The following is a 20,396-nucleotide window of genomic DNA, read 5'->3' as shown; positions in this document are numbered from 1 at the left end:
CTGGGCGAAATGAAATTTGGTTGTGTATTATTGTTCATTATTGTAGGTTGCAAGAGATACCACTTGACGCTTCGCTTGTATTTCCGCATTGGGTCGTCTTGAAAAGTCAGTCAATATGCATATATAATATATATCTCTATCGCGGGACACAACCATCAAGGTCATCCGCCTGATACACCTTCTCTTCCATCAGGATATTATGCTCCGTAGATCAATCCCGATCCCAGTCCAGTCCAGTGCAATTCCAAGTCCATATCAATATATAAATCACAGCTTCGCAGCCTCTTTCACCTCCCCAATCTTCAACTTGGGCGAATACTTCTTCAACACGCCCTCATTGTGGTACTACAACCATCAACATCAGCTCAGCCCTCTGTTCATATGCGCGTTGGTAAGGTAGAACGCACCTTCCAAAACTGCTTCGAGGCATCCTTGCCCGCCACACGCTTGAGAATCTTGGCGCCGCCGGGATGCTCGTCGATGAACTTGGTCACGTCGTAGACGCTGTTGTCGATGATGATGTAGAGGCCCTTGTCGGGAGTATTGTGGGCTGCGACCTCGGCAGGGGTGAAGGATTGGGCCATTTCGTTCTCAGCGTTCTTTGAAGTTCTATCTCTCTTGTTATCGTGGTAATTCCTGGAGGAGAATGTTGAGGATTTGGTGATGTCGATGTGGAGATCTTGTGGTTTGACTGATGGAGTTGGAGCAGGATGGGGAGATGATAGTGGAGTACTCTGGAGCTCTCTATGAATGAAGCTGGGGGTCTAGTGTCCACAACAGCCGAGGTAAATCGTAAATCTCGCGTCCGAACCGCGGTCGTGGGGAATTCAAATGCGTCGGCGGTGATTGGTCACTTGTTACTTTATCCTACTCAGCAATTATCTTGCTAAGTTTTATGCAGCACAGTGTACGTACAGGGAATGGATATGAATATTACTTAGTGTTAAGAGGTCCTCATTGGTGTTGTTGCGAGAAATGCTACAAGTATATACAAATGCATATAGATGCTGATGCTGAGCTGATTAATCCTTGCTCTTCTCGCCGGCTGCACCCTGTCCCTTGGGGACTTTGCGGTCCAGCCCCAGCGTCTCCAGGTCCTTCTTCTTGTAGTAATGCGGCGCAACCTCGACCAGCCACTCTGGCTGCAGAGGCATGTTGCTGCGCATGTACTCCTTGCTCGTCAGGACGAGTTCGTAGTAGATCACCCAGCGGGGGTTGACCTCGAACAGGGTGCTCGATGGGTGGAGATAGACCGTCTGGCCGTTCTTGACCGTCCGGTAGCTGTCGCCGCCGCGCTGCAGTCGTGCCGCGTTCGGGAAGAAGCCGGCCGTAATCGCCTTCTGGATGGGAACGTAGTTGTTCGATCCGCATGTGCTGATGGTGACCTCGACGCGGTCGCAAAGCTTCGCCAGCTGATCGCGCACGTCTCGCGCACGTGTCAGGCTTCGCTGCTGGAGGAAATTCTCGCGCGCCCAGATGTAGCTGAAGTCCGAATCCACCCATTGATTCCAGATGTTGAGCAACGTCAAGTGGTCGCCGCCGTCTTTGACGGTGAACCTGTTGCGCGCGCTGTCCGCGTGGATCTTCTTGTCCTTGGGACGGAAGAAAAGAGCGCTGGCCTCGCCTAGCATCGACACAATTGACAGCACCTCCTCCACGCAGCCGTACTTGTCCGCTGCGAGGATCGCCTTGGCGAGCATCGGGTCCGTAGGGAACTCGGCCATCTGCCGTCCAATTTTGGTCAGCTCCCCGCGATCGTTCAGCGCCCCCAGGGCATACAGCTGCTCCAGCGCGCGGATGATCGTCTCGGCCGGCGGGGGATCCATAAAGTCAAAGTCGAGCAGCTGATCAATTCCCAAGGATTTGAGCAGCAGAATGACACTGCTCAAGTTCGTCCGTTGGATCTCTGGCGTAGTACTCTCTTCCAACTCGTTGTAGTAAGCCCATCGCGTGTACAGGCGGAAACACTTTCCCGGCCCAACTCGACCGGCTCGACCAGCTCGCTGGTTTGCCGACGCTCGCGAGCAAGGCGTCACCACCAAGCTCTCCATGCCTGTGCGCGGATTGAAAACATTCTCCTTGGCGAATCCCGGATCGATGACATAGACAATGCCGTCGATCGTCAAACTGGTTTCGGCGATGTTGGTGGCCAGCACGACTTTCCGCGCTTTAGGTGGGGTGGGCTCGAAGATCTTGGCCTGGAGCTCAGACGGTAGGTTGGCGTAGATAGGGCAGATGATCATCTCGGGGATCTTGCTCCCCAGTTTGCGGGCCGTCTCTTGCAAACTCTGTTCAGCCGCTTCAATCTCTTCCTGACCGGTCAAGAACACCAGGATATCTCCTGGCCCCTGGCTGACATGGATCTGGAAAACGGTCGTGATGGCGGCTGCCAAGTAATTCGCCTCGGGCTGCGAGGTGTAATGAATGTCCACGGGATACCGACGGCCAGGAATGTTGAAGATGGGTGCATCGTCAAAGTATTTCTGGAACTTCTGTGCGTCCATGGTGGCAGAGGAGATCAGGAGCTTCAGATCCGGCCGCGCCTTGGCTATATCTTTGAGCAGACCGCAGGCAATGTCTGTAGGCACCGTTCGCTCGTGGGCCTCGTCGATCATCAGGGCCGAGTATTGGCCCAGGTCTGGCTCGGTTAGCAGCTCACGCAGCAGCATACCGTCGGTCATGTACTTGAGCACCGTCTTGTCGCTGGTGTTGTCCTCAAAACGAATAGCATAGCCCACTTCGTTGCCCAGCTTCACTCCCATTTCTTCAGCCACACGGGCCGCGACACTCATGGCGGCCACCCGTCGCGGTTGCGTACATCCGATCTTCATACCGTTTTTGGTGAACCCGGCCTCGTGGAGATACTGCGGGATCTGCGTGGTCTTGCCGGACCCGGTCTCTCCTACAATGATCAGAACTTGGTGATCATGCACCGCCTGGATTATCTGATCCCGGAACTGGTAGATGGGTAAGCTCTTCCGTGTCTCCTCAATCGACGCCGCTTTCTTCTCCGCCGCGTCAAGCTTCTCCTGAAGAAGCCGCTGCTCCTGCGTTAACGGTTTGCGAGTTCCCTCGAGCTTGGTGTCCATGATGAAATTGATCTTCTGGGAGTCGTCAAAGACATACTCGTAGTCGCCCTCATCCACGAATTCTGCCCGTTTGATCTGCGCCTTTGCCTTGGCCGTCTGCTCCATCTCCCATTCCTCGTGCTCGGTGATGAACCGCTCCTGACCGCGCTCATCACGATCCACATATCGCTTGTACAGCGCCTCCTCTTTCTTCTTCCGATCGATCTTGCCTTTCTCCGTGATATAGTCCTCCGGCATCATATACCCGTCCCGGTGGTCGTCGATCCGTAAGCGCTCCTCCGCGAGCCGCAGCACCTCCCGGTTGCGCGCAAATTCTTCCTTCTCCCGACGGGTCAGATTGGGATTCTCGCGTAGCTCGGCCGTCTCCTCTGCGACCTGTTGTCGCAGCAGCGCCAGCCGCTCCGCCTCTCGCTTCTTGAGATACTCCTGCCGTGACCGCAGCCGCAGATCAGGCATGACGGCCGCCCGCGCCGCCGCATCGTCCGCCAGAGCCCGCCGTCGCGCAGCTTCACTCGTTCTCGTCCGGTCCTCGACGATCTTCTTACTCTTGCCGTCATCCTTCTTAGCCAGACGCTTGGCCAACTCGTCCCGCTCCTCCAGATCCCGCTTGCGCTCCAACTCCTTCTTCGTTTCTGGATCTAATTCGTCGGAGGCCGTAGACCGAGGCGAGGCCGACCCATCCTCCAGTCGCGTGCGCTTCGGCGGCGATTCATCAAAGTCCTGTCCCTCTCCACCCCTATCATCATAGTCGTCATCAGGGATCTCTTCATCACCCCACCGATCCTCAAAATCACCCACAGCTCGTCTCCGCAGCTTCTTCGAGCGCTGCCGCTCGCGACTGCCCTCATCGCGACTACGGCTGCGGTCACGTTTCCGGCGACTATCCTCCTTCTCCGATCGACCGCGACTCCGGTCCTTGTCCTTGTCCTTCTCTCGGCGTCTCTGTTTATCGCGCTCCGCCTCGACGTTCTGCGGACCCAACGAGCTCGCCGCGTCCGTCAGATCGGGCTCCATATCAACTAATCGGTATTTCTTCTTCGACGCGGCATCACTGCGGTCCCGGCCCGCCGCGCCACCGGCCCCGGACGCATCCTTCTTGCCTGCGCGTCGGTAGAGCTCCGCACAGAATGAGCTTACTTCGTCGGCATTTCCGTCGAGGAAGGGGAGGAGTTTGTCCTGTAACGAGGTCGCGGATTTGGCGGTACTGGCGGTGGCGAGGACAAAGTCGACGACGGTGGGATCCGACGCGCCTGTCAGACGGATCAGGGAGTCAGAGACAAAGGTTTTGTGATCCATTGCTATGTCGGTTATCGTTGTAGATTCAGGGTGAATCCGTTCAATGTGTTGCAACCTTTTTGAGCCCTTTGCTCTAGTAGATGCTATCGCGCATGATTGGACTGTTCAGGAGTCAAGTTAAAAGAACAAAGCAGTCTGTTGTAGAATTTTAAAAGGTAACGAAGGCAGCAATGAGGTTGCAACTAACTTGCCTGACCAAGTAACCAACGGCCTGGGGATGGATAGATAGCTGTCGGAGCGGAGGTCGCGAAAATCCACGCCGAAGGTCAAGCTGTGGTGCCAAGAAATCGGGCAGTGGCGAGAACAAGCTGATACTCAGTCGTCCATGGTATGGTAGGTCTAGTACTATCATCTAAGCGAAGATATTGAATATGTTCTCATTCTATCTACCACCAATTGTTGCGTCCAGACTCAACACGTATAAATCACAAGTATTACCCAGTTCTCAAGCCCGCTTGATCCCATATCGGCTGGCCAGTCCGTGCCTCCCAAGGACTGCAGTTGGAAAATAGAAACAGATAAAATAATGACAATGGGTGAAAAAGAAGATCCAGCCGAATGGAGATGGGGTCACAAATTTGTAGGAAAGGTTCATTCATCATCATCACCGCCCAAGGATCCATTACACTCCGATTCACTCCCACAAAGGAAAAGAAAGGAAGAGATAAAAGTTCAAAATTACAGTATCCATTGCCCGCTGCTCCCTTGAATGGGTATCCTTGCTCGATATCCCACTGGCAATGCGATAGTTGGGCCGCGGGGGGAGGGGGAAAGAAATCAATGGCTTCATATGTTGCGAGAGGGAAAAAAAAAAAAAAAGAAAACGAACAGATTCATCATACACAGCAGGGAATCCAATCATGCAGGACATTGGTACATTTCGAAGGGAAAAAACAGGCGGAATCAAACGCTAAATCAGACTCTGACAAAGGAAAAGATTCTTTAAACGAGCGAAAGGTGACTCACACAGAGTCTAGGTCGAATCTCGAAACCGACTTCGACCGTATAATCTGAGGATTGATGAATCGATATGCACAGGGGAGAAATCCTTCTTGATTCATAAGAGGGAGACAGAAACAGGCTCGATCATAGATTGCAACCGGCGTACAGGAACTGAACAACGAATCCCTGGTGCTGTTCGAACATCGGTATGGTAGGAAGTGTAGCGCAGAATTGAGAATGCACTAACTCCCTTCAAATAAGTGGATACATTGAGGATTCCCGCTCACACGTCGACCATTTCGGCATCCTCAGCCAGGATCTCGTCCGCAGGGCCCCAGTTGCCTTCGTAGACTGTGGCCCCAGCACGACGTCGACGTTCTACGAATTGGACCCCATGGGTTTGGAGAACCCGATCCGCTGTGGGTCGATCAGAAGGATCTGGGGAAATCATCCACCGGACGATCTTGTCCAAGGCTTGCTCGTGGCTCGCATCGATCATGAAGCTTGGAGGGTTGACCAGCTCCCCACTGCGCGCCAGAGGCACTGCCTGACGAGGGCGGCTGTCCAGAAAACTATCCTCTCCAAAGTCGTCATCGCCCAAGTCCGAGGCGCAGAGCTCCTCGAATGACGGCTCTTCCGAGATGGGATTTCCGGAAGCGTCGCGGAAGATGCTGGTCTCCGAGCTCCAGGTCAAGCTAGGCACGTCGCTCATATCGCCGTTCCGAAGCTTCTGCCATGAGAGACCATTATCGGGAAGTTCCACATTGCCCGCAATTTCGAACATTATCAGGCCCAGCGAGAATATGTCGGCGGGTTTATCGAAGCGGCCCATCAAAATCTCAGGACCGATGTATTCTCGATCTCCTTCACCCTCTATGCCATCTTCTGCAGGCCATCTGGCTGCCATGCCAAAGTCAGCAATCTTCAGGACACCCTCGAAGGTGATGAGGATGTTCGCCGGCTTGAGATCAAGATGGATGAAGCCGGAGTCATGGATGTGCTTCAGACCCTGCTGGAGGTTAGCCCTTGCTCACTTTTCTAACTTTCAACAGGAAACGTAGATAGGGTGACATACCAAGGACAATTCTAACAATATCTTCCAGATGCGAAAGTCATCCAATCTCGCCTTGAGGCCAACCTGGGCAAGGAACACATCCAGGCTGCCTTCCTCGCAAAATTCCGTCTGGATGTACAGATGACCACTGTCTTCCCAACTGTCGACAAACGAAATTACGTGGTCCGAGTTGGTGAGGGCTTTCAATACATCCACCTCACGGATGCGGCGTTCACGGTCTTTCAGGCCGGCATATGGCTGTTTTGATTTCTTGACGGCCCACACCCGTGCAGGCAGAGAGTGAGGAGACTTGGCTCCATTCGGAAGAGAAAATATGGACGAGAGTGACATTTCATGGGCCTGAGCCACGCGATAGACCTGAGAAAATTCGCCGGTCCCCACAAGCTCCACTTGTTCAAAGCGAGAGGTCAAGCTTGGGTCTACATCCGGGGCGTGGTATCCGCTCAATGATAGGCTAGGTCGCTTTCCTGATTGCATGAAAGAATCACGCGGGCCGGTGGGTGTTGCTGGCAAGTTTGAGGAGTTGAAGTCCGGCTGGAGAGGGTGCTGGTCATTGTGTGCGGAAATGGACAGGCCGCTGGGATCTGGAGGGAAGAGGTGATCCTGAGGTGTACGAGGCGAACCCCGCTGGAACCTGTCGTGCAAAGGACTTGAGTTGTTTCCGAGTACTTCGGATAGTCGTTCCAAGGATGCAATCTGCTGCGTGGCAGGCGGATAGGTTCGAGAGGGAAAGAAAGTTTGCTTCGTTGGAGTCGGCGGAAGATCGTATTCGCTCAATGGCTGACTGTCCGGCTGAGCGCAAGGCGACTGAGACTGGGTCAGCTCATCACCGTCCACGCTCACGAGGCTGCCTCGACGCGAGAGGTCTGGCTTGTTAAATGAGTTCCCAAAGATACCCATGCCCCGTGCGAAAGGCCCCGACGTGGGGCGCGCGCTGGGGGGATTGGATGGGGAGGGAGATGGCACGACATCCGCTTGAGGCATCAATCGAGGGCGTTCCCACTCGGACATCGGCTTCTGCCCTGTGGGAAACAGATTGATGGGTCGCTTGCAAGGCGTATCAGGCATGTTCTTGTTGAAACCGAGCATGTTCTGGTGATCTCCTGCATTACGATTCTTCTTCGAGATTAAGCCTGTTGACATGAATGCGGCTGGCAGAGGTTTGACCAGTTTGTAATTCTCCGGTGTCGCAAACGAGTCGACGGATGATGTCGAGTCCTCACGATTTAGGTGTCGTACGACACCAGGTCGTGTCGCACCCGCAGGAAGAGATTTGGAGAAATCGAAGACGCCGCGCGGCCGCTCGGACTTATGCATGGGCTCATGAGTAGGCGAGTCGTCTGCCAAACTTGAATTGGACGAGGACTGTGTAATAGTTCTGGAAAGAGGATGCGCAGCAGGACGCACCTGTCCTGCACCCCCCGCGCCATGTGATGAGAAGAGAGGGCTGACTGGTGCAGGTCGCGGAGAAAAAAGACCCTCGCGACTCGGCTGGAAGAGGTTACCGTCCAGAGACATGCGCGGACGGACGGTCATGGGAGAACCTGGATCCGTCGTCTCGGCTGTTTCGCCAATATTTCTGGGTCGGGAGAAAATGGAGCGGTCGTTTTGCCGTTGCTGTAGTGTCGAGCGACGGAGAGATGAAGAACGTTTGGGAATGGTGTTAAACGGGCTCCCAAAAGGCGGAACAGGTGAAGGAAAAGATGGCGTATCAGCGACGGCTGAAGTCTCTGCAGCAGAATTCTCAACAGTGCTGGGGGGAGGGCCCTCATTATCGAAGATACTGAATTCACCTGGGTAGTTGGCGGCGTGAACACTTCGCCTCTTGGCCGAGGGACTGCCTCGTGATGCCCGGTCGAGGTTCATAATCCCGTCACTACGTTTTAGTGGGCTTACGGTAGCAAATGAACCAAAAGTCCCACTGCGTCGTTTCTCGATCCGAGACAGTGTCGGCCGCGGTGCAGGCGTGTTTTCTGCGCAAGCCGAAGCCTCGTTCAAGCCCGTGCCTTCAGAGACGTTGTCATTAGACTCTACGTCAAGCGCTGGCGCCGCAGGTGTGTTCTCCGCGCCGACAGGCGATAATGCCATGATTGGAGCCGGCTGAGCAGGCTTGGCATTCCCTTGGTCTGTCGAGATATTGAGGGCGCGCTTGACGGGACTTCGCGGTGATGTTCTCGCCCGTCGCACGACAGGCCTTGTGATTTTGGCGCTGGTTTGGTACGGAAGCGCGAACGGAGATGGATGGGATGAGCTGGGGAAGAGTACAAAGTTGTTCTGTGTGGATCGTCGCGATGGTGAGAGAGGGGACGAGATAAATGGCGTGCTTTTCGATGGCGAATGACTTCGAGACGCGAGAATTGTGAAATTGGAGCTCTTCGAAGGTGATCGCGATAATGACCGGCGCAACTGTCTGATTGCGGAGCCTGCATCGACGTGATGGATCCCTGAGTGTGAGGGCAAGTGCAGTGTGCCGCCCGCATCGCGATGCGGTGAAAATGTTGCTACCATATTGGAAATTATCGGCAACTGTGGTCGTGCTTAATCGATAGCGTATGTTGCTGTGAATGAGCAAAGACGATATACGCTTAGAATAGTTCTGATGGTGATGATGCCGCAATGAAAGGAGCAATCACCACAACGGCTGAAACAAGACCGCGACTGGCGTTCACAGTAACAAAGCAATAGTGAGGGAGCACCGGTGGCGGTGCTGTTGTCCTCGCGTCTGATCTTCAGAAGGCAAGACAAGTCGACAGCAGCGGAATGTTGTGAGACTTGGGGGCCCGAAGCAAACAACAGCTATTGTTTCAAAGCAGGACAAACAGTATCAACAATGCGAAACAGCTGACGGGTGGCACTTCACCAACTCATGGCGAGCACCAAGTTCCGAAAGTCCTTGGTAATCTCCCATTCGACTCCAAGGGAAGCGTGCTAGTAGGGGAACCCAAAAGGCACGGAAAGCGTGTTGAGCCTCCTTTGTGCCCGCTGTAGCACTGGGACCACACGTCTGAAACACTCGGTGGTATGGCGGTTCTATTTTCCTGGAGCTTTTCGGAGCGCAACCAATGGGCAAAGGAATGTTTTGGAATAACAACAGGACGTCAGAGAAGCAGGTGCGACGCGAACAGGCGCAAGAGCGACTGGCGAGAGGCGCGAGCGCGAATGAATTTCTGACGCGAGCAATGGACGACAATGACGAATAGCCAAGGGCGCGAGAATATGCGAAGAGTTCAAGGCGACGAAAGGGCGGATTTGACTGATTGAAAGGGAGTTGACAGCAGCAATATAGTTTGTCCCTTGAGTCTCCCTTTCTTCCTTTAAACGTTGAATGGCTCCCTCTTTTAGAGCAGATGAGCAGGGCGCACAAGGGGTCGAGAGATTATTTGGAGCGTCCCGAAGAAGTAAACGACGCCAGACTCTAGAGCTTCCAGACAGCCACGCGAAGGCAAGTCAAAGGTCGACTGGTTGGAAGAGAGGGGGTAACGAAGGAAGGGATGAGCTGATGGAGTCGATAAACGGAGGGGTGGACACTGGACGATAGACGGAAGTTACGGTATGCAGAGTCAAAGCCCAATAAATCATCCGAAGGGAGGGGAAGAACGGGGAGGATCTGATATGGTGGGTTAAAAAGGTTGTGGGTTCCTCTTTCCTTTTGGATGAGTCCAACGACAGTAGTTGAGATCTTTTGTTCTGGGCGATCAGAGCTCGGTAGATTGTTGTTATATTAAGGATAGAGAGTTTAAGGAGAGGCGAAAAAAGTTCAGTTACGTGAGCCTATGCCAGGCACCGTCAATCGTCAGGCTCCGTCAGTCTGTAGGAGGACTCGAGAGGATGGAGTATCTACTGGAGGATTCGCCCCCCATCTCCAGCCAATCCTCAAGCGGGACTTGATGTTTTTGGTTTCGCACGCGCAGCGCGTCTTTTGTTGTTGACTGTCTGCCCGTTTGTGGTTTAGCGCCGGGACCGTCACGCGTATCCCCCTCCCTGCCCCAAGGGTTCCGTGGGATCATACGATACAATACCGTAACAACAACAGCAACAGCACAACAACAATAACAAACAATCTGCTTGCCTGAATACCTTAGTCAACCACCACCACTGAGTTAGCTTTTTTTCAAGCTACTATGATTCGATCCTTATTCTCGAATGGAAATTTCTATGGTGGAAATAGGCTAAATTACGCAAACGATTGGTTTCTAGTTTGATCATCCTCAAAAGAGCTTCGATAAATTCCCCTTGATCTACACGGTATCAGGGCTGATACCGGAGAATGATGACAATAATGGCCTCAATTATGGTCCCTGCTCCCTTCCTATCGATAATGTTGATAAGGCGGACACGCGGGGGGGGGTGGTGTTCACACGGGTTTTGGATTACAGGGATAATGACTATCTTAGGCATGAGTCCAGTAGGCAGTACGAAATAGCCACTTTGTTGCTTTCCTCCCTTGCATGTGCTGGAAATTATCCAACCTTCATCGCCTCCGGACAATCGTCACATGGTCTGCCTATCTATCTGTTTGCCAGAATCATTTGCCACTGTGTTCAGATTACCACAATGGGATAATCTTAGGCAGAGTCAAGCGGCGCGATTTTACTACGTTACATACGAGGCCGTCTTCATGTTTTCTGTAGGTAATGGTCTATCAGGCTATGGGCGTAGTCCCTCTGCAATGTCAGAGTAAGGCCATGTTGTTCTTCCAAGGGCTTACACTCACCCTGCCAGGACCTTACTCCATACGTGACCGAGGAAATATCCAAGGCCAACATCGTGAAACGATTATGCTAGAAAACATATATAATAGTTCTCTAAGCCAACGAAGGTCGCAGCAAGTTCTCACCAAACCTGACCATCACTGAGCACCGAGTACCTATTAGAGATCATGGTATCGCTGATACCCCCTCTATCCACGTGTGTTGCCCTCTATCGTTGTCCAAGGTCCGTTGATATGAAGCACTGATCTTGACACGTCCAACGCCATCTGAGAGGGAACATCATTATCATCGTAAAGGAGCAACAATCAATGATTGCCACGTCCTGCTCCCTCATACGATCAACCACGATTGCCCATGGTTCGCACCGAATATCCCAAGTATTAATTCTAAACTTGGAGTATCCTGGCACTAGGTCAGAGTCCTCCTTCTCTTCCCTTGCTTACCTTTCCTACATACAGGGTTATCGACTTATCCCCCACAGATGATCGCTAACGCATGCTGCATCCCGATCCATCAAAACTCAGTCTTCTTGGCCGATGAGAGGGTCAATGCTCCCAAAATGATCAGCGCAGTCCTGCTCAAGCCCTCAAGGATTTTTATCGGTGTCCATGATCACATCTATGGTTATCGTTATCATGCTGATGCAAATAATGATGAGTGTGCTTTCATATCTCTGTAACCGTACCACAAATTCCGCCATGTGTATATTTATATTTACCGGATTTCCTACTTGGTTCATTACTGCGACAAATATATGTATGGATGATATATTTGGCCACAATTGCATGTTAAGTATTCGGCAGGCAGGCTGTAAATCTCAGGCCTCTGACGAGCTGGGCCAAAGACCTGGACCCAAACTGCCAATATCGTAGACCCTTGATTGAACTTATTGAGAGTTGAGGGATGGGCATCCCTCTAGAGCCTCAACACCCAAATAAGCTCCGTGACTGAGCAACCTAAAATATCGTTCGACTAGCCCCTCGAGCCAAGACCCCTTGCACCATCCTCATCGTCAGAGCCCAATTTTGTCGTGTCTTGCCGACTTCCTTGGTGGGTGCTCTGTATCAGAGTGCGGGAATTAGATCTCGGCACCCTCGTCCGAACACCAAGTTAATCTGTAGTCATGACTCGCCATCTTCCCTTGATCGTTGGCTGAATATGATACGTCCTACAAGCATCCACTATCGCACTGATCGCGCTGGTTTCTTTCCTGCTGCATGGGATGCCCAATGACCCAGGCTCGCTTCCCTGGATGCGCCCTTTATTTGTTTTATCTTGTTTCTAGTGCCATCATGAACACCGAGATCTACCTCTTGGGGAATTAGGGTCTGGAGGGACGTCCTTCTTCAGGTTGACCAACAGGGATAGTTAAACAAGCAACGGGCTTACTGAGGACCCCTTGATTGCCCTTGATTTCGTCATTGACCTGCAGAATTTCTGGAAGTCGTCAGGGGTGTCGAAGTCCACGCTGCAATTTCCCACACGGTGGGGTGCGTACGGTATGTTCGACTTAATTGATGTCATTGGAGATCTGTGGTTTTTCTAGTTAGCAGGAAGTGACATATCATCCCTATGCTTGATATCGGTTCTCAATACTGTCAACATCAAGTGAACTTTGTTAGTCTGGGTGCATTGACGTCGGAGAGTGCATCCGCGGCATGAGATCGATCCCAAGTCTACCACTAGACGTCATGATTTCTTCATGTTGTTTCTCATCAACAAAATTCCAGCAGGAATTCGATCCTCCATCTCTAGAATGACAGAGAGGACGAGAAAGATTTTGGCTTTTGGCAATTAGTCTCCTTTCTGACACATCGGCCCAAAAGGATTAGTGCTTTGTTTTGAGGTGAATTCCTCTCTTTTGTCTTCTTCTCGGGGAACTGAGGGTCGTTGTGAGGTTGGTCCTGATGGTGATGGTGGTAATGGCAAGGACGGGAGTATATTGCCTGTCGCGGCCGGAAGTGTTTCTTCATGATCAAAATAGCACTTAGAATGCGAAATCATCGAATGGCGGTCCATCACTGAGTGCAACCCGCTTAAAAAAGAAGTTTCAGACGGAACTCCCTTCACTAAACCTGGAAGATGAGAAATCAAGAAGTCCACTCAGTAGATGAGTCCTCCGAACCAGCGGCGAGGTGTTGTTATCTTCACAAAATGCGGCTATGACTCCAGTGTCGTTTACAGACGGACAGCACAGAGCATGGTATATCTCAAGCACTTGGCTGTACTTCCGGAAACTTCAGCTATGCACACAGAGCCTTAGAGAAAGCGGTATGGAGAACATGCATCACTGGCGGATCCAACAAAGATCAAGCGCATACAGGTGGAAACGTCAGAAGCTGAAGTAGTAAACTGTCGATCAAGACTTCGATGAGAAATGATAATTGTGCCAATGTTGCAAAGAAATTTGTTTCGACCTTGTCCGATAGAAGTCACCGCATGAGCGATACCGTGACGCCGCTTCAACCTGGCGACTCTTCAATCCCCAGCCGGGTTCGCCAGACGTCGTTGTGAATAACTTGTTTGTCAAGCTTCTAGAAAAATGAATCTTGGATTTTAAGACTGGTTATCATGCTCACGTAGAAAGTATCAATCTCTCCCCGCAAAATCATTCGACAGGCTCCGAAGGAGGTTGGCGTATGCGGTCCTGGGCGGTTGAAGCTTCCAAGCTAGGCTGCCGAAGAGTATACCGGGGTGCAGGAATGACACAAGCTCTCGCCATTCAGTCCGAGTCTTGTCTGGGAACTTAACATTCAAAGCGATGGATGCAATTCGGCAATATCAGAAGGCCTCCTTTTGAGGCCAGCAAACATCCCGGACTGCAGGTGTAACAGACATGGCCAGCACTGGGTTGTTATAATTGCTCCGCATCGCTGCAAGTCCTCTCGTGACTCTTCAAGCATTAGGGAAGTCACTGATGACTTGCTGCAGAATTCGATAACTCCATAGCGTCCTTACATCTAGGGCATCTCTCGTAAGAACACTCGGCGATGATCCCAGAATGCCCATGCGGAAGGTTTCAAGTGACAGTTGGGTTACGCCCTCAACTGTATGGACGTCCATCCCCTTGTGGTGTTCCGGGTATCCTATAGCATTACTTAGAAATTAGAAGCTGATTTAAAGTTTGAATCCCATGAAAACCAGAGCCTATCTGAAGATACTGAGAGTGATGAAGATAAGGTGAAGCCAGTGTTGCTGGACTTGTTGTCCTTCAATGAGCATAGATTCAATGTATTACGAACGGTGACGAGAACAACAAGTGAGCGACAGCAAAACTGTGAAGTTCAGAAGGACTCGAAAGTCGAGATTTTGAACCCTTGATGTCGGGACGAAAGAAGAGTAAATTGGTTCGAATTGGTTCGAATCTTTTTGTTGGCGAGTAGTGGTTGGGTCCAGAAGAGACAGCGGTATGCCCGAAAAGGTACGTCCATCACCTGCTCGTCATGCGTCCGAGGGGTCAAGCGCGCACTCTAGAAGAAGCATGAAAGGTGTCCTGCATTTATTTGCGTCACCTGAGGCAATGTCCAGTATCCTCTTTGTTCGTCGGCTGAAAACCTAGGTTAAGGCGGGGCATGCATGCCATGAAAGTGGGGGATATCGAACGCTCTTGTCAAGATTGCTGCACCATCTCTGGTAATTATTAGCCTTTTTGACAAGAAGAATCAACTGATTTTGCTGCAATTGTCTCTCTTGATAGGAGACAATCTACTAAACATCTTCCTCACGATCTGCAGATGCTTTCTTTGTATAAATGGTATTGTCGTCAATATACCCCGCCTGCTCCAGGGTAGGTGTAGAAACCCTGCCTGCTCCAGGGTAGGTGTAGAATGTAAGCAGGTATATATTGGTCAAGTCAAAATCTACTACAATGGCCGAAGTGGCTTCGGACAGATGAGATGGGCACACTGCTTCTGACTATCATGCCATATTCTATACCCAATTGTAAGACCAATTTACCCAACGCATCGGATGGTTACATTCTATCTTTGTCCATTGTTCGGGTCCCCATCCATACCACAGACGATACATCCCCACGCGTCTCAGACTTAAGGCCGATTGCAAGAGAACTGCTGATTAAATGTCCGAAACACGTAGCCTTTTCCCGACATCGGACTAATGCGGATCTAATCTTGTCGGATCCATCATCATTCATCCCACTTTCAATCCAGTACGTACTGCTTTGTACTCTTTGTTTCTTCTGTTGTACAGAACGGTAGGAATCTTCGTCGAGCACATTTGTATTTTTCTTTTGAGTAGGTACTGTAGCTGTCGTCGGACGCCTTTCTGTGACTACTGTCTGGTATCTTGAACGGCCTGAGGCCAGTTCTCAAAGCTGCGAAGACCCAATCCCAAGCCAGAACACATTGATCTATATGTCCACTGAAAAGTTTCGTATCCTATATCTCTTCTAACACGTTGCTTCAGTCATTGAGCACTCTTTTTTCCATCGGTACCCGCTCAGGATATGTGGAACCAAGGACGAATTTGGGCCCGCTGTCAAGAGCACCACACCTCGCATCAACCTGCTTTTCTGATGTCGATGGGTCCGTTGTACCTTGGGAGAATCTAGTTTTTTAGTTTGGTCTGGTAGGTAGTGTAATAATAATAGTCATTCTACAATTTTTCTGTCTCTCATTTTTCCTTCCGAAAATTACCAGGAAATAACCATGCGAAAGTACCTTATGACGCTATTCCATGAAATTTACTTAGACCATGTTTATGCATCCCAGCCTGCCCACCATCAGTCAATCAATATATTCTCCAAAACTCAATCACTTTTTTTTCGGCTCGTGGATACCTTCATGATAGTCTACTTATATTAGATCAGCTGCTCCTCCCACATCTCTCCGATATTTTCGAGATCTTCACTCTGCAAGTTCCTGACTTGCTTCCACCTGGAAAAATTACCTCCCCTTTGCCTTCCCCGCCTCAGTTTTGACATCCTCCCGCCTCAAGTATAGGTACCTAATCTTCTTTTCTTTCTTTCTTGTACGATCTGATCTATGGAATCTGTTGAACGGAAGTCAGAATCGAGCTACTTGGGTATGCGCAACATGCAGCCCGAGCAGCGTCTTTCTTTGGATCCTCCCCGCTTGAGGTCAACACCCCAGGATGAGCTTCATGATCTTCTGTGTGTTGGGTTTGGACCCGCTTCCCTGGCCATTGCCATTGCTTTGCATGACGCTCTGGACCCTCGATTGAACAAGTCCGCTTCCAATATCCATGCACAGCCTAAGATCTGCTTCCTGGAGCGCCAGAAGCAATTTGCGTGGCACTCGGGTATGCTGGTCCCCGGTTCCAAGATGCAGATCTCCTTCATCAAGGATCTCGCAACTCTCCGGGACCCCCGCAGCAGTTTTACTTTTCTCAACTACCTCCACCAGAAGGGCCGTCTGATTCACTTCACTAACCTCAGCACCTTCCTGCCGGCTCGGCTGGAGTTCGAGGACTACATGCGTTGGTGTGCGCAACAATTTTCGGATGTAGTGGCTTACGGGGAAGAGGTGGTCGAAGTGATTCCCGGGAAGTCTGATCCCAGCAGCTCGGTGGTTGACTTCTTCACTGTTCGGTCGCGCAACGTTGAGACGGGCGAGATCAGTGCCAGGAGGACCCGCAAGGTCGTTATTGCAATCGGAGGCACTGCAAAGATGCCATCCGGACTGCCCCAGGATCCCCGGATTATACACTCGTCCAAGTACTGCACAACGCTGCCGGCCCTGTTGAAGGACAAGTCGAAGCCTTACAACATTGCCGTTCTGGGCAGTGGTCAGAGTGCTGCGGAGATTTTCCATGACCTTCAAAAGAGATATCCCAACTCACGAACAACGCTGATTATGCGGGATTCTGCAATGCGGCCCAGTGACGACTCGCCTTTGTGAGCAGAGAATCAAGTAATCCATATTCTGCTTTCCGTTTTACTGACATAAGTCTAGTGTGAATGAGATCTTCAACCCCGAGCGAGTCGACAAGTTCTACAGCCAATCTGCCGCAGAACGCCAGCGCTCTCTCCTCGCCGACAAGGCTACCAACTACAGTGTTGTCCGCCTGGAGTTGATTGAGGAGATCTATAACGACATGTACCTGCAGAGGGTGAAGAACCCTGACGAAACTCAGTGGCAGCATCGCATCCTTCCGGAACGCAAGATCACACGGGTCGAGCACCATGGTCCTCAGAGTCGAATGCGCATCCACCTCAAGTCATCCAAGCCCGAGTCGGAAGGCGCAGCAAACGACGTCAAAGAAACGCTGGAAGTCGACGCTCTCATGGTGGCTACAGGCTACAATCGCAACGCGCACGAGCGACTCCTGAGCAAGGTTCAACACTTGAGACCTACGGGACAGGATCAGTGGAAGCCCCACCGAGATTACCGGGTTGAGATGGACCCGAGCAAGGTCAGCTCAGAAGCCGGCATCTGGCTTCAAGGTTGTAATGAGCGGACGCATGGCCTTAGTGACAGTTTGCTGTCGGTACTGGCTGTTCGTGGTGGCGAGATGGTCCAATCGATTTTCGGAGAGCAGCTGGAAAGAGCGGCGGTACAGGGCCACCAGCTACGAGCCATGCTGTAAGGGGCCCGAAAAAAGTGGAGGAAAAGCCGGATTGCATAGTTAGTTACTGTTTCAAGGCGTTGCGCTAAGCGAATGCCAAGGCCATTTCTCTGACAACACGATTGGAACTCCGGAAGACGGAGCAGACATGAGGGAACCTGTGAACACGATATCCGCCATTACTCTCCGACATTGATGGAATACCCATGTCGTGAATTTTTATTGATCTTCAATTGTGATTATTGACCATCATATACACTATTCTGGCGCAGTCAAAAGATTTAGTTCATTCAGCGTTGTAAAGCTTTCATGGAGAGTCGGAATACTTATGATTTACATATGTACTATCAGAAAAAAACAAAAAGAATCAGAATCTTCATCAAAATAATTTTTGAAAAATACAATTTGATGTCAGTAGTGCGATTGCAAGTCCGAAACGGAGCTATGTACTGTAAGGTAGAGAGAACTTCAACTTCATATGTGTACCTTACTACTATCGATGACGGACTGAATTATGGAATCCCGCCCGATAATCTGATCAGATAAAAATTTTCACGCGTTATCTGATGGCGCCATCCCACGGTTGTGTGTCCAATGGGTTCGCCCATTGACCAATGGCTTCTAACCTGTGGAGCGGTGGCTGGCTTGGGCCAAGAACTTCTCAGTTCTCACCGCTTGAAACCCAGAATAATTCTATTCATACCTAGGTAGTGGACTGCGGTAACTTGTAAGGCAGGTATGTGAAATGCAACGACCTCGTATAGACAGGTTACACAGTCGGGCCTCGAACTAGAAGTCTTTGCTTTTGCTCTTCGAGGCCGGTCCCCCGCTGATTGATTACAACAACGCAGGCTCCACTTACTCCTGAGGCTGTGGCTGTGGTCGCCTGGCCCGTAAGCTCGAAGGCTAAGAAGCGTATTAGGTAACTGGTCAAGTCAGTGTACGTGGGATCGGCATTCTGCATCGCTTACCGCGTCAGGACTTAGGAATGGGTGCTTTAGCAGACAGTAGACATTGGTTGAAGACTTGGCTGGCAGATTTGTTCTGCATATGCATGATTCGAGATGTGAGAAGGGACTTGGGACTATGCAGGGCTTTGCGTTTGCACAGACAATTGCTGTTTGACACCTGGATGTAACAGACGGCTAATTGAGTGGCCAAAGACACGACGCGTTGCCGCTTTACTACATCGAACTAGTGACAGATTGATTAGGAAATAGGAAATTAGGGCGTTGATTGATAACCACGAGGCCCCTCGTGCATCTTTGTCTTTGACTCCACTGCCCAGACACTTGCCAATCGCCAAAGAAATTAGTGCCTGTTGTGGCTCGTCCTCTTTTGTGCGGCATATTCTTCGAGCCGCGACCAAAGACAATCAGACCACTTGCTCAAGTCCGCTATCAGCGCTTACGCTACGTTTACACTCGGCGATTCCTACCCAGCCGGGATGGTCACGATGATCGTGATTTACTCATGCCACGTTCTCACCCACCTGAGCGCATATGATTGGTTTATTGGGAGGGGGTCCTTGACTCTCTTTTTCAGGGATATTTCCGCACACCGCAGTCGATCTCTGCAGAATAAGTCAGCGAGACAAGGAAGTGATCGTTCCGAGTGTGCTCATTCCACTGACAGACAATTAGTTGCCTGACCATGCTTAAGCATCGGGTAATGATCCGTCGACCCCACAGCTGGGTCTAACATTCGTACCTGTACTGTACAACCAGCATGGGAAAGATAAAGCAGGAAATACCTTCCACCCACTCATCGACAAAAGTTTAAATTTCCAATGTCAATACAAAATAGTGAGATCAGAACAAGCAGGAAAATTTCAATTCAGCCCGCGCGCCCGAGATAAGATCCTAGCGTCTCCACTGTTTTGCACGAAAACAGAAAGTGGACAGCAAACATACCAGCGACATCGGATCTGTAGGGAGACATTATGGACGAGAAAAATTTACAGCAGAATTTTGTTTTTAGGAGTAAGAGAAGAGAGTAGTGTCGCATCTGCGTACTCCATCCTGACAGCTGATGTGTGTGCGAGTGTAGGTAGAACAGCACTAGATTTCGATAAAGGATCCAATCGATCGTGGAAGGGGGTGTCAGAGGCCCTGGGAATCTGACCGACTATACATGTTAAAATTATCTGATGAGATTGATAACGCTGAGGGATTTAGGCTTCAGCCTTGTGCCACTGCTACCTCGGTTTCCACTGTCATGCCGCCGTAAATGGCGAAGGAACCCCAACGTTTCGCGTACGGTTTGTTACAGGGAATTATACGTCAGTCTTCCGGCTTCCGGCTTCCGGAACTATCTCTTCACGGAGCTAGCTGTTTATAACATCTTGTATCCATGGTCGTCCAAGAGGATGTAGGCCTAGTGAAGGACCCGAGTTAACAATCTCACAGCAATTGGGCTGCATTGGGGAATGACTCGAGATGAGATGCCATGTGCACTCTTGTCCTACATGTCATATATAACAATGGACCCAGTCTTTGTTGCACCACCACAGTGTCAGTCGAAGTGATGCTGTGTAACTATGCAGACGGATGGACTCTACAGAGGAGCACCAGTCATCTAATCCAATGTCTGATTCAATATCAAGGCAAGTGTATGTCCAGAGCAACCCAGCGCACATCCATCGAGTCAACATCCACTGAAGCAACGCCTCGATGCAAAGTATAATTACAGGTGAAAAGAGCAAGTTATACCACGAACAGTCATCAGACTCCGTCA

At 50.8% G+C, this 20,396-nt stretch overlaps 5 protein-coding genes across 5 annotated transcripts; 1 reads left to right on the top strand and 4 right to left on the bottom strand.

Annotated features, from left to right (window-relative positions):
* Window positions 1-267: 267 nt before the first annotated feature.
* On the bottom strand, window positions 268-774 carry AFUA_2G07720 (cytochrome b5-like heme/steroid binding domain-containing protein; the record flags this gene model as incomplete). Its single annotated transcript, XM_750014.2, has 2 exons — window positions 408-774; window positions 268-345 (listed from the first exon to the last, which is right to left on the bottom strand). The coding sequence occupies exons 1-2, from the start codon at window positions 582-584 to the stop codon at window positions 268-270; spliced, it is 255 nt and encodes an 84-aa protein (XP_755107.1). The 5' UTR covers window positions 585-774.
* A 159-nt stretch (window positions 775-933) lies between these two features.
* Window positions 934-4,385, bottom strand: AFUA_2G07710 (putative mRNA splicing factor RNA helicase (Cdc28); the record flags this gene model as incomplete). Its single annotated transcript, XM_750013.2, has 1 exon — window positions 934-4,385. One exon carries the CDS (start codon window positions 4,383-4,385, stop codon window positions 1,023-1,025), a length of 3,363 nt encoding a protein of 1,120 aa, XP_755106.1. The 3' UTR covers window positions 934-1,022.
* A 73-nt stretch (window positions 4,386-4,458) lies between these two features.
* Window positions 4,459-5,008, bottom strand: AFUA_2G07700 (uncharacterized protein; the record flags this gene model as incomplete). The annotated part of the gene is made up of 3 exons (XM_750012.1): window positions 4,459-4,486; window positions 4,573-4,656; window positions 4,824-5,008. 3 exons carry the CDS (start codon window positions 5,006-5,008, stop codon window positions 4,459-4,461), a joined length of 297 nt encoding a protein of 98 aa, XP_755105.1.
* A 602-nt stretch (window positions 5,009-5,610) lies between these two features.
* On the bottom strand, window positions 5,611-8,910 carry AFUA_2G07690 (tyrosine protein kinase SWE1; the record flags this gene model as incomplete). The annotated part of the gene is made up of 2 exons (XM_750011.1): window positions 5,611-6,336; window positions 6,403-8,910. 2 exons carry the CDS (start codon window positions 8,908-8,910, stop codon window positions 5,611-5,613), a joined length of 3,234 nt encoding a protein of 1,077 aa, XP_755104.1.
* A 1,466-nt stretch (window positions 8,911-10,376) lies between these two features.
* On the top strand, window positions 10,377-19,363 carry sidA (lysine N(6)-hydroxylase/L-ornithine N(5)-oxygenase family protein). The gene is made up of 3 exons (XM_750010.2): window positions 10,377-11,029; window positions 11,125-16,989; window positions 17,048-19,363. The coding sequence occupies exons 2-3, from the start codon at window positions 16,118-16,120 to the stop codon at window positions 17,679-17,681; spliced, it is 1,506 nt and encodes a 501-aa protein (XP_755103.1). The 5' UTR covers window positions 10,377-11,029; window positions 11,125-16,117; the 3' UTR covers window positions 17,682-19,363.
* Window positions 19,364-20,396: the final 1,033 nt, after the last annotated feature.

This window comes from Aspergillus fumigatus, chromosome 2 (genome assembly GCF_000002655.1).
Source record: "Aspergillus fumigatus Af293 chromosome 2, whole genome shotgun sequence".
In the NCBI taxonomy this organism is placed as follows: Eukaryota; Fungi; Ascomycota; class Eurotiomycetes; order Eurotiales; family Aspergillaceae; genus Aspergillus; species Aspergillus fumigatus.
The sequence above is the reverse complement of the archived record's forward strand: the minus strand, read 5'-3'. Positions and strand labels throughout refer to the sequence as shown.

What these genes read in the sequence shown, in the direction of transcription:
- sidA (XM_750010.2), top strand. Translation starts at nt 16,118, where the DNA reads ATGGAATCTGTTGAACGGAAGTCAGAATCGAGCTACTTGGGTATGCGC. An exon ending in CCCAGTGACGACTCGCCTTT is followed by an intron (nt 16,990 to 17,047) that starts GTGAGCAGAGAA and finishes ACATAAGTCTAG; the next exon opens with TGTGAATGAGATCTTCAACC.